The 11,888-nt window shown below is 40.6% G+C and overlaps 3 protein-coding genes and 1 non-coding gene across 4 annotated transcripts; 1 reads left to right on the forward strand and 3 right to left on the reverse strand.

The window, feature by feature from the left end:
- Positions 1–5: 5 nt before the first annotated feature.
- Positions 6–9,917, reverse strand: LOC100631640 (uncharacterized). Its single transcript, XM_011406789.2, has 21 exons — positions 9,203–9,917; positions 8,827–8,965; positions 7,721–8,772; positions 7,138–7,592; positions 6,500–6,965; positions 6,330–6,449; positions 5,727–6,064; positions 5,045–5,132; positions 4,722–4,843; positions 4,510–4,676; positions 4,241–4,337; positions 4,079–4,190; positions 3,939–4,004; positions 3,646–3,885; positions 3,262–3,480; positions 2,989–3,204; positions 2,670–2,933; positions 2,181–2,606; positions 1,829–2,071; positions 1,498–1,719; positions 6–1,410 (listed from the first exon to the last, which is right to left on the reverse strand). The coding sequence occupies exons 1-21, from the start codon at positions 9,842–9,844 to the stop codon at positions 310–312; spliced, it is 6,795 nt and encodes a 2,264-aa protein (XP_011405091.2). The 5' UTR covers positions 9,845–9,917; the 3' UTR covers positions 6–309.
- On the reverse strand, positions 3,535–3,606 carry Trnag-ucc (transfer RNA glycine (anticodon UCC)). The gene has a single exon. It is a non-coding gene; the product is annotated as a tRNA-Gly (tRNA).
- A 48-nt stretch (positions 9,918–9,965) lies between the features above and the next one.
- LOC105312902 (uncharacterized) lies at positions 9,966–10,450 on the forward strand. Its single transcript, XM_011405903.2, has 2 exons — positions 9,966–10,252; positions 10,300–10,450. Exons 1-2 carry the CDS (start codon positions 10,026–10,028, stop codon positions 10,382–10,384), a joined length of 312 nt encoding a protein of 103 aa, XP_011404205.1. The 5' UTR covers positions 9,966–10,025; the 3' UTR covers positions 10,385–10,450.
- Positions 10,451–10,625: 175 nt separating this feature from the next.
- LOC105313400 (sphingosine kinase 2-like) lies at positions 10,626–11,882 on the reverse strand. The gene is made up of 4 exons (XM_011406803.2): positions 11,804–11,882; positions 11,663–11,757; positions 11,480–11,595; positions 10,626–11,431 (listed from the first exon to the last, which is right to left on the reverse strand). Exons 1-4 carry the CDS (start codon positions 11,847–11,849, stop codon positions 10,735–10,737), a joined length of 954 nt encoding a protein of 317 aa, XP_011405105.1. The 5' UTR covers positions 11,850–11,882; the 3' UTR covers positions 10,626–10,734.
- Between the last annotated feature and the right edge of the window lie 6 nt (positions 11,883–11,888).

Genomic DNA, 11,888 nt, shown 5'->3' on the forward strand with positions numbered 1-11,888 from the left:
AATCATCTCTAAAAAATATCCAAATTTTATTAGTACTACAATCAGCATCAGAAAAATTATCTTAAATCACAAAAACAATCAATTATTATGTACAATGTTAGTTCAACTGCAAAAATCACAAGTCCTATACAGTATACACTAATTAACATACTATTACCAGCTCTAAATCATTGGGGGGGATAATACAAGACAACAATGTGGCCTAACAATAACTATGATCCTTAAATACATTCACCCTTAACATGAGATCTGTGTTCACTGCATGCATTAGATACAGCACAACAAGTGTGAGCAAAGTAAGAATTCCTTTTAAGGTTGAGAGTCTTCAGATTCGCTGGTTGTAGAAGGAGGAGGATTGAGAGAAGGAGGAGGCTGATCAGTTGATGTAGACTGGCCAGGAAAACGAATAGCAAGCTTTTGCTTTTGTTTTCTTGTCCTTGGCTTAGGTGGTCCATCAACTCGCTCAAGCTCGCGAGCCGACAGTTCACCAAAATAATCAATGTATTGCGACATAGTCTTCACCTTTCCCTGGACGTCGTCCTCTGGGACCGCCCGAAGAGATTCGCGCATCAGCTCAACGACATCTTGCGGGAAAAGCCCAGCAAACTGCCCATGATCGAGCCCTTGGGAAGGTGGTTTGACATAATTATCGCCAATACACTGATCCTGTGCAAGAGTGATGGAGTTAGTAGTAGACTCTGGATTGCTACTAGAGGTAATACTGTTATCACTACTGCCCATATTGAAAACAGTGGAGTCACTCATCATTGAAGACTCAACAGCAATGTTGGTAGCTTCTTGATGAAGACAATCACTGTTCCCTTTATTCTCAACTGCTTCAGCCTCCATTCCCTCACCCTCCTCCTCCACTTTATTCTCCTCTCTCTCACACTCCACATCCTCCACAACTAAGAACTGATTTCCTCCAATGCTCTCCTCAGTTCCCTCAATAGGAAAATCTTCCATACTCAGACCTTTCAAGCTCATTAGCTCTTGCACTGAGTCTATATCAAGGAAATCCAGGCTAATCGATGGCAGAGGTTCTTCCACCATAGTTTGATATCTACTTGCTAGCTCATCAGGGACAGAGCCAAGTTCATTGATATCAGCCTTTAGATAATCTGGTGCTTCTAGGGGGCAACCATTCCTTGAAGGGTAAGGCCGACCAGTCGGGGCCCATACTACAAGATCCTCAGCAGCAAGATGAATGACATGAGGTGCGTGAGAGAGAGGTGACTCAAGCCAATTGTAAATATCCGGATCATCAGGACGGTGAAATTCAGAGAGGTAGACAGTGGGGAGTAGCGCTAGCGAGACACGATTGTCATGTATTGTTAGAAGATGACGCAATTGCTCACAGAACAGACCCTGAGTGGTGAATACAAGACGAGGCTCAGGAACTGCAGCAACCTAGAATAAACAAATACATTGTACATGACTTTTTCAAATCATCATTATCCATCCATCTTTCTTTGCTTTATCTCATTCTTGCTCTACCTTAATGAAAGGGCTCAGTTCGTTAGTTTCTGAGAGTTCATCCAGTGTCTCTGCTGAGAGCTCCTCTAATACGAGAGGTACACCAAAGTGATCCTGATAGCAGCTCATGAAGTGAGTCATTGAAATGCACTCGGGCCCTCTAAAGAACAGCAACTCGGTGGCTAATGACGCAAACACCTCACGACGAGCTTTAGGTGTTAGAGACAACACATCATCGGTAAACTACAAGGATAATAAACACAACATGTAAACCTTATGAGTATATGTACTGTGTGGTGTAGAAATTTCTCCATTTTTATTACTAATAATGCATGTACATGTGCGATCTTACATTTAATACATTCCTAAGTATTTTGTTCTTCAATAGCTTTCCAATAGTCGAGTTAGCATAAACTCTAGGATTAAGCTTGTGGCCATAGCACTCCTGATACAAGGACTCTATGCCCTTGAGGCTGATAGTGTAATTAGGGACCGGCTTGTAAACAAACAAGTGCTGGATATCTCTGCCTAGCTTCCACAAGGCATCACTTAATATCAGTGAGACCATGACAAAATCACTTGCTGGATTCAGAAACTAAGGACAAAAAAGAGAAAGTAAAATAGAGAGAGTAAAGAAGAAAGTAAGTAAGATTACAATTTTTTATGATGCAGTTACATTAAGTGAATGATTCATTTCAACTTACTTTAAATTTATACTTCCTTCCATTATACTTCTTAATGCAGTGCAGAATGTCCTTTGGCTGTGGTGTTGCAGGGTCAATGTTCTTCTCAAACTCCTCACTGAGTTCAGTGAGGGTCATGGCATGCTCCGGATGAGAGAGAAGGATACGATGAACTTCAGAGCACAACCTCAAGCAAGTGCTCTCCTTCAGCATACACACGTAATCATCCTCTGGGGGAAACTCAATTGAAGAAGAAGGAGGAGGAGAGAGAGGAGGAGTAGAGCGAGAGGGAGAAGGTGATATTGTTTTTCGCTCCACTTTAGCTGTTGGGTCAGGCCATTCTTGCTCTGCCTCTGGTCCAGTTGATGAAGAAACAGACTGGTTGTTACCTTGAGAAGAATCATCAGGCATTAACTGGATGATGTGCTCAGTGTCTTGTATAGATACCTATGCGTACATGTGATATAATAAATAATGGGATACCATTTTTATACACTCAAGCAAACATACTTTAACATTATAAAGATCTTTAACAGCATCAAGGATCGAACTGTAACCGATTTCACTCAAATTAATGGGTTGCTCAAAAGTCTTGAGATATTCCTGAGTAAGTTGATTCAAAGAGAGTCGCTGAGCTTTGGCCTTCACAAGGAGACAAGTAACTTGGTCAAGGAAGTTCTGGCGAGCCTCAAGCATCAATGGAGTGACATTGATAGGTGTAAAGCAGGGAGGCAGAGCCAATTTAATGAATCTTTTGGCTCCTTCGGCATTAATCTGTAAAAAAACAAGTAAAGCTTTAAAATCAATTATTTCTGTATTTGTTACTAACTTGAGCAACGTCTGGCATTGCTTCAAGAACTTGAAGCAGCTTCTTCTTCCCATAAACTTCAGGACTGAAGTCCTTTTTAAACTTGGCCTTGTACATCGGAACAACCTGAGGCATCACTATACCGTCAGGATTCTCTAAGAGGAGGAGCCTTATCTCGCAAGCAAATAATCTCAGAGGAGACAGGATAATCTCACGTTTTGGTCCAGATCCTGAAATCTAATTCAAATTTGCAAGTTACATTTATACTTCAAATAAGTTACACATCCATCTTACCACAATGGTGTCTTTTATTTCCTGAAGGTAGTCTATTAATTTGCTGTGACCGCCATAGTCTGGTAGCTTCTTTTTAAAGTGCAGTTCGTATTGATGCAAAAAACGATCCAGTGTTACCATGTGATCTGGGAGAGAATACAAAAGCTCTTCTATCAATAGTTCTTGGTTCTCCTCTTTCTTTACAAGCTGCACTCTTTTCTCGTTGCCTTCACCAACAATCTAAAAAAAGAAAAACAATAAAAATTTCAATAAAAAAAAATTTTTTAAAAGGAATGCGTTGGCCGGGAATCGAACCCGGATCTACTGCTTGGAAGGCAACAATGCTGACCATTACACCACCAACGCCCTTCCTGACAATTTGATCACATAGATTCAAATTTATACCTCCACAATGTCTGGCATCGTCAGCAATAAATTTGATAGTTTCTTTGCACCATAATTAGCCAGGATTAAAGGCTTTTGATAGCGGCGGGAAAACTCAGAGGGAACATGCAACAGCTGCATAGAAGCACCAGGAGAACTTGCAAGCATTTCAACCAACTGGGCCTTGAGCTCTTGAATCCTAGCAGGGACAACATTAGCAGGAGAATCAGTTGAATCAGTTGGAATACTAGCAGCTGCTTCCTAAATAATAATAATAAAATTAGTAGAGAGAGAGAGAGAGATCAAGAACTCACTTTAGCTCCAGAAGTAACAAGAACCACCATAGTATCACTATTGGTGCCTCTGGGCCCTCTCCTCACCTAACATAAGGAATCATTACTCATTAGAGTATCCATAGACTCCATATTACAGTGTACATGTACATGTGCCCTACCTGAACTCCTGGGCAATGACTAAGAAGACGTCCCATGCCACTCTCTCCAGGAATAATGTTAGAGACTTTGATGGACTTGTGAAAATGAGTCTGATACTCTTGCTGTATCTTACTACAAGTATACGTACAAAATAAAATGCATAAACATAATGTCCTCCGTACTTTAAAGGTAGCTGCTTGTCTGGATAGCAAGACAGCAACTCGATGAATTCTCTATTAGCAATTTCAAGCAACTCCCTCTGCTTAACAGTGGAGAGATCTATAAATAGGAACAATCATTAATAAAAGAAGAGGATAAAGCCATGTTGGTCAAGGTTTCTTTAAAATGTTCATAACTACATCTACATGTAACTTTGAAGTTTTTTTTTATAAAATTGATTAACTAGTAATTGTTCATGCAAAGTAACGAATAGTATAAGTGACTGGTTAACCTGATCTCGGGCTTTTCTCTCTTAGCTCTAGGAACATGGTGGCCGGTGTCTCTCCCTTCATTATAAAGAGAGGACAGCCGACGAGCAAATCCTGAAGATCAGTGCTCCTTCTCTTCTTCTTAGAGACAGGGAGTGGTCCAAACTTAGTCTGATACGCTTCAACAAAACTAGAAAGAAAGACAGACATTAAAATGATATAGGCTGTAGCTAACTCGAGAATTCCGATCCTGTTCTTTCTCATACTCAGTAGTAATTGGTGAGTATTTGTTAGTAGGATATGACTACTGCCAGACTCAATGGAGACAATTGGATTAAACTCACTGAATATCAAAACCTATGGAACACAAAACTAAGATCGAAATATTGTATTTCTTAAAGTCAAATTCTTTCATACAGTGATACAGTGGGTATTTAATATATTCAGATCTCTAATGCAATAGAACAAATGTAAATGCAAGCATTGATGTGACTTTAAAATTCTATATACATGTACATGTACATTATACATGTACATGTACATGTAATTATAACTAACGTGATCTTTCTCTAGTTGAGCACCAATGAGTACGACAGCTCCTTGACAGGAACTTTGTATCATCATCTGAGAGAGACTCATCTGGTATCTACATAAATATACATGTACATCATGTGTAGGGTTTAATTCCTACTGATTTAAAGCAACTTTAAAAATTCGTAAAAAATTCAAACTTGATCGAAATCAGTTCAAACTTTCTACACAGCATAAGAACATGTATATGCATCAAATAAAATTTTTAAATTGGAAAATTCTCTCCTTGTCAAATTTGGTGAAATTTGGCCAAAATCCCTGTACTATAGTACAGGGACTTTTGTCCGATTTTTGAGCAAATTTAAAAATTCGTAAAAAATTCAAACTTGATCGGAATCAGTTCAAACTTTCTACACAACATAAAAACATGTATATGCATAAGATAAAATCATAAAAATGGAAAATTCTCTCCTGGCCATTTTTGATGAAATACCCTGTACTATAGTACAGGGAGTCTTTGGCCCAATTTTGAGCAACTTAACAATCCGCTGACAAGAAGCTGCATACATGAGTCATGAGTACTACATGTGTATGCTACAATCCTGTGGAAAACCTTGCATACAACTATTACATGTACATGTACAAGTACATGTACATGTACAAGTACATGTACATGTACAAGTACATGTACAAGTAACATTAAACTCACATTTGAGCATAGCTCTCTAGAAAAGGTCCCCACTGACACCAGTGCTTCTCATACTTCCTCAATAAAGAGACGACATTAGAGCAGATCATGACATCCTCCTCCTTCTCTCTATTCAGAAGGACCACCTCCCACAGTAGACCCTTCTCTTGGCATCGGCGCGTCACTTCAGAGGCACAGGTTAACGCAAACTTCTCCGCTATCTTTGAGGAGAGGGTTTTGTCCTTTATCTTGCTTAGTATCAGCGACTCTTTCTTAATGCTGGCTGTGTTGTACAAATCAAAATCAGTTACGAGGGAGACCTCAGAGAAATTTGACCAGTAGTCTTTGAGAGAAGAGCACTACAGAGAGAGAGAAAGGAAGAGATAGAGTGAATAAAGTATATGTACAAGTTTTTTTAAATGTCATAATAGCTGCAGTAAAGTAAATGGCAGCAAAGGACATAGAGTTTACTACTTTGCAGGTAATACTAGCTTTATTGTTAGTGTACAATACAATTCATGATCTATTGGATAGTAGTAATTACACAAACTTCTTCTACGTTGCCAAAAATAACTCAAAGGACAACCAAAGTCAATGTTATTGTAACACAAAAAAGGACTGTACCTTGATGTTACTGGCTAATCTCATCTCTGTAAATGATGATACTGCTTTCTGAATATCCAACTCAGATTTAACATATACACCTTTCACAAGAAACTTTAATGTGATAGGACCAGATGAAACCTATCAATAAGAACTAAATATAATATCATAAACTATACCTCTTCACTTACCCTTGTGACAGGAGGTGGCTGGAAATGTGGGGCACGAGGTTGGTCCAATAAAGGACGAGGGTGAGAGGGAAATGGGTAATTGGGAGGACGAGGGATAATAGGAGCAGGACCGAATAGGGCAGGCCTCTGTGGAGGAGGAGGACGAGGGTAGGGCGGAGGAAAGGCCGAAGGAGGAACAGAATATGGAGGATGGACGGGATGACGATACATAGGACCAGGAGGAGGAGGAGGATGGAAAGGGTGCCCAGTTGGCATGGGGGGACGCTGATAGGGAGCACCAAAAAGAGGCTTCCTTAGATCAGGACGAGGATTCATAGGGACGTGGTGAGGAGGGGGAGGATTAAAAGGGACATGGTGGTGGTGAGGAGGAGGAGGAGGGTGAGGTGAGTGAGGAGATCTGGGAGCCTCAACTTCAACTTTTATTCGACGACCATACACATCTTCTCCATTCATTCTCTTTTGTGCCCTACACAATGTACACACACACACACACATATATAAATGCAAAGACACATAAGGAATCTTTTCTGCACGTAATAATAACAAAACTCATCAACAGTAAGCTATTGCAATAACATTATAAGATAAGGACGGTAATAATATATAACAAACAATCCCACGGGGGAAAAACAACTCACTTCCTAGCAAAATCTTCACTCTTAAACAACACACGGGCAGTACCAGGAGGACGAGAAACCTCAATGACCTTTCCTCCACAGTTATCGGCTAATCGAGAGAGACGGTTCCTCAACTTAGAAGCCTCAATGCTTGGCAGGCCAGTGACAAGGACTGTCGTTGGTAAAGGGACAGAAGCTTTCTTGTAGGGCTCCACGTCAGCAATAAACTCATCGTATAAGTGAGTGACGTGAGCGCATATTTTAAGTGCCTCAGTTGCTTGAGCATTGTGAAGGAGGATGATGTTAAGGTTGTGAACATGATTCAGATCATTGAGTTCGGGCGAGAAGTTTATGTCGCCCGAGACTAGGACAACGGTAGCCGGTGGTAGGTAAGTGTGGGCAAACTTTCTAAGGCTATGCCTTAGCTTATCATCAGCAGCATTCTTGGCAATAGCGTTGACATGAACTATTGTTACCTAAGGAGAGAGATAAAAGGTGAATAATAACAAAGCTATTAAAAACAGAAACCTTATACACTGTATCTATAGTTTCCTTTTAATACAACATACAGGCGCAAGTGTACATTTATTTTCACATGACTTACATGTGCTTTGTGTAGCTCATCAATGACATTCTTCCTCTCTTTCGTTATATCGCAGACACACATAAACTCTGCCTCTCTCTTCCCGTGGAAAAAAGTAGATCTCATTTTGTTTGCCAGTGAAAATGCGGACTTGTCCACGGGGACTGGACAATTCTCAATGTCCCAGAAAAGACCCACTGGTTCTAATAGAGCTGGGCTACTCATCACTGGCAATGGGGCCTTCTCTTTCTTCTCTCCATTAGCAACCGGAGGGCTCAGCTTCTCTTCATCAAGATCCTCTTCGCTATCGGAGTTGTCTCCATCAAGAGGGACACTGTTTCCTCCTTTCCTTGCTTCAAGGCTCATCAGACGAGTGAGTGACTGCGGCTGCTTGTCTTCCTCATCGCTCAATAACCTCTCATACATGCTGACCTCTTCCCCGTCTTGCTCTTCATCAGACACATCAAAAGACTGACTGGACGCCACTGGCCCGTGGAGTGATGATGGCTTATGATTGTCCATAGCTCTTGAGAGATTAGGACTATTGCCGCTAGCAGAAGACGAGAAGGAAGACATAAAGGCCGAGGGAGGGAGAGGAGAGCGTGAGAGAGGTTTTGTCCCAGCAAAGTGTGATGGAAGTGTTAAATGTCCAGCACTTGGTGAGACGCTGGGCTCACTACCATCATCATCATCATCCTCCTCCTCCTCTAACCATTCTTCTTCATCTTCATCTTCTTCTTCCTCTCCTTCTTCATATTCATATTCGTCTTCATCTTCAGAGGAAGAGCAATAGCTGTTCTCCTCATACTCAAGCATAGAGTCGTCAGAGTTAGAGAGACTAAGCATGCTCCCCCCATTACCAGTACTAGCCACACTATCAATAGGATAGAGCAATCCTTCGGGATCATTACTGCTGTCACTCAAGGCAGATCTATGATGGCCAATTGGTATATACCCACCTCGACCTGATCTCCTAGCTGGCTGTCTGCCAGGAAGGGCCACGTGTCTCTGCGTCCCTGGTCTATTAACAACAGTAGTAGTTAGGCACTCGGAGCTCCTTGAATTGCCTCCTCCTAAATGAATAATTTATGAATGAATCAAAAGAGAATACAAGGTGATAATCGTACTTTCTAGTTTGACAGGTGCAGCAGTTTGTTGTTTCAGTTTTGGGTGCTGTTTGGGACATTGTTTGTTTTTGCACTTTTTCAGTTGCCATTGCTCACACACTGGAGCTGGATCACTGAACATCACATGTCGATATAAACACTAGGAGAGAGAGAGAGAGAGAGAGAAATCAGTAGAGAGTGGTTTGTGGTTAAATTCATAGCCACATGCCAGAAGCAATACTATACATTGTACTTGGGTCTTAATCAATGACAAAATAACTAAAATAAAGGCTAAGCTTTAACGTGTTAGACTATTAAGACATGAGACATTTTATATGGAATAATTTTAGTGCCGTTACTATAAAAAGATACTTTTAAAAACTCTAGCAACACTCACTTTATCTCCTTTCTGACAGCTGGTACCAAAAGAACAGTCGGTCAGTGGTCGATAGTCAACAGGTTTCTTCAAATGACCTTCCTTCCCTAATTCCCTTGGCCCTTTGGTCTTTATTTCTTGACCGTAAAACGTGTGCTTGCTCATTCCTTTCGCTGCCTTTTGAGCATCTCCACCATTTGAAAAGTTAACATAGCCAAAGTTACCCAAAGGTCTTCTCTCCACAGAACAAGATATAATGGGACCATAGCCAGAGAAGGTTTGCTTTAGAGTCCTCTCGTCAATGAGTTCATGAAGATTCCCAACCCATACAGGATAGGTTATACCAACAGCAGAAGCAGGACCACTGCTAGTTCTAGTGATGAAGGAGGTTTTAGCATCACCACGTTTCATGGCGGGTCCTTTCTTGCTGGTAGTTTTAGTTTTCTTAGCAGGAGCAGTAGATGTGGTACTGCCCTTCCTGGCGGTAGAGCTATTCTTTTTGGTCGAGTCTTTGGTAGGATCGCTCGCTTTAGTCGAGCTGGCTCTCCTTTTGGTCTTAGGGCTGGAGGTGGGACTGGTCTTGCTGTGCCCTGTCTTTTTATTACCAGCCGGGCCGCTCTTCTTGCTCTGTTTGAAGGAAGTGTTGGATTGCTTTGAGGCCATTCTATGGTATAAAAATACTATGATATAAAGAAGATGACAGAGCTTTAAGAAAAATAAGCACTCGAGGCCAAAGGGACACCCCCCACTCTCCTCCTATTTCCCGAATTCCCGCCTATTTTTGCAAAAGCCACGCCTATAACCAGCCACACCTCTAATCCTTTGCAAACCAACCAAAGCAACCATGGAGGATCAACCTAGGAAAAGATCTAGCACAAATAGATTCTCTTTCTCTGATGTAGTTAAAAATGCAGTGGAGCCAGGAGTGAACCACTCTGTAATGATGTTTGTGAATATTGTTTTCCTTCTTTTGATCCTAACCATTATCATATGGATTGGGTTCTCCAATGGGAAGCTCTACATGATTGTGCTCTTGATGCTGGCCTTTGGCTTGTTCATAGCCTTTAACAAGTAAGCCGGTACCTAGTAGCCAACTCCTCTTTTTTATGATCCCACAGGTTTGTTGCGATGGTGGTAGAGGAAGAAAAGAAAGCTAAACTGAGGAAACCTGAACCTTCAAACGAAGAAGACAAGACAGATTAAATTTAAATCAAAAATCAGCTAATTGTAAATATAATAATATTTTCCAATGATAATTGAGTCACTGTATATACACCATAATCAGAAGTGCTACATTAAAATACATGAATTGTAGTCTCAATGGACTGTATTAATGTTCACACGTTCCACTATACCCATTCACTCATTGTGGGACATGAATTCCAAGTCAAATGGAGTAACAAGAAGTACACCAAGTATCTATAGGACTATAAAGTGCATGAGCTGCTGTTACTAAAAACACAAAAGCTGTTCTAAAAAGTATGATGAATTCAACAAGACAAGAGTACAAAGAAGTATTATAAGTAAGGAGGATCATGTATTGTTAGTGCTCATTATTGAATCTTGTCTCTTGAGTAAAGTCTCATCATTCCAGGATGCACTTGGACCTGTAATGGACCATACTCTGTCCGCTCTCCATCAATTGATATAATGCCTGGAGATATTGGAACAAGGCGAAACGCCTTTGTACGAATCTCGTGAAAATTTGCTATCTTTTCTGCACCAGTTTTCTCACCCATCTTTGCTAGCAACTGTCCCCTTGTGACATCATCAAGCGTATAAATGATTCTAAATTCTCCTGAATTTGTCTTTGAGTCTGCACAAAAAACTGACTCGTCACCCAAATGTCCTGACATGAGAGCTACAAAAATAACAAAGTTCCCTTCAATGGTTTTCCAGTTATCAGGCACTGGATCAGATACACTAATACTTGTTGTTGGCCTCACTGCCTCCTCAGTAGTGGCACCATTAGCTACTACATTCTCCTCATCTTCAATAGGCAAGTACATTAACTGACCATGATATGATCTCTTCCTCACTAAGCACAATATTGCACCAATGCTAAAGCGTATTGGTCCCAGGAACCTAAGTCTTTCTGACTCAATGTCAATGACTCCAATCATTCCCCAGTTTATGAGGACGCAAATATACGAGTGTGAAGAAATGGATGAGACTGAAGCAATATCGTGTTTCTTAATGCCTCCGTTGATTATCTGAAACACTGCATTTTCTATCACACCGAATTCTTCACTAAAATAATTATGATTAAAAAGTTACTGCAATGATGATCTATCATACTTGGCTTCTTGGAGGAGTGATGACACTAGTGCATTCCCTGATCCAGTGGGTATTACACCAATTGGAGTCTCGATAGCTGTTTCCCAATCAGGTCTGGCCATTAGACCATTCATAACCTAAAGATCAAATTTACAATTTTACAAATATATATCTGAATGAATCATCAAATTGCCCCAAAAGTACCTCATAAATAATTCCATCACCTGAAACAATTACAATCCCTGTTATGGTTGATAAATCAAAGGATTCCACAAATTCCTTTGCATGTAGTTGTCTTTCTATATAGGGGAAGTATGTAAACTCTCGGAGCTTCAACACACTAACCAGTTAAAAGTTCATGTACAATGATGGCACCTCCTACTTCAAACATTGGCCGAGCAATGGTACGAAACAATTTCACGCTATTCTT

This window comes from Amphimedon queenslandica, unplaced genomic scaffold (genome assembly GCF_000090795.2).
Source record: "Amphimedon queenslandica unplaced genomic scaffold, v1.1 AMPQUscaffold_13519, whole genome shotgun sequence".
Taxonomy (NCBI): domain Eukaryota; kingdom Metazoa; phylum Porifera; class Demospongiae; order Haplosclerida; family Niphatidae; genus Amphimedon; species Amphimedon queenslandica.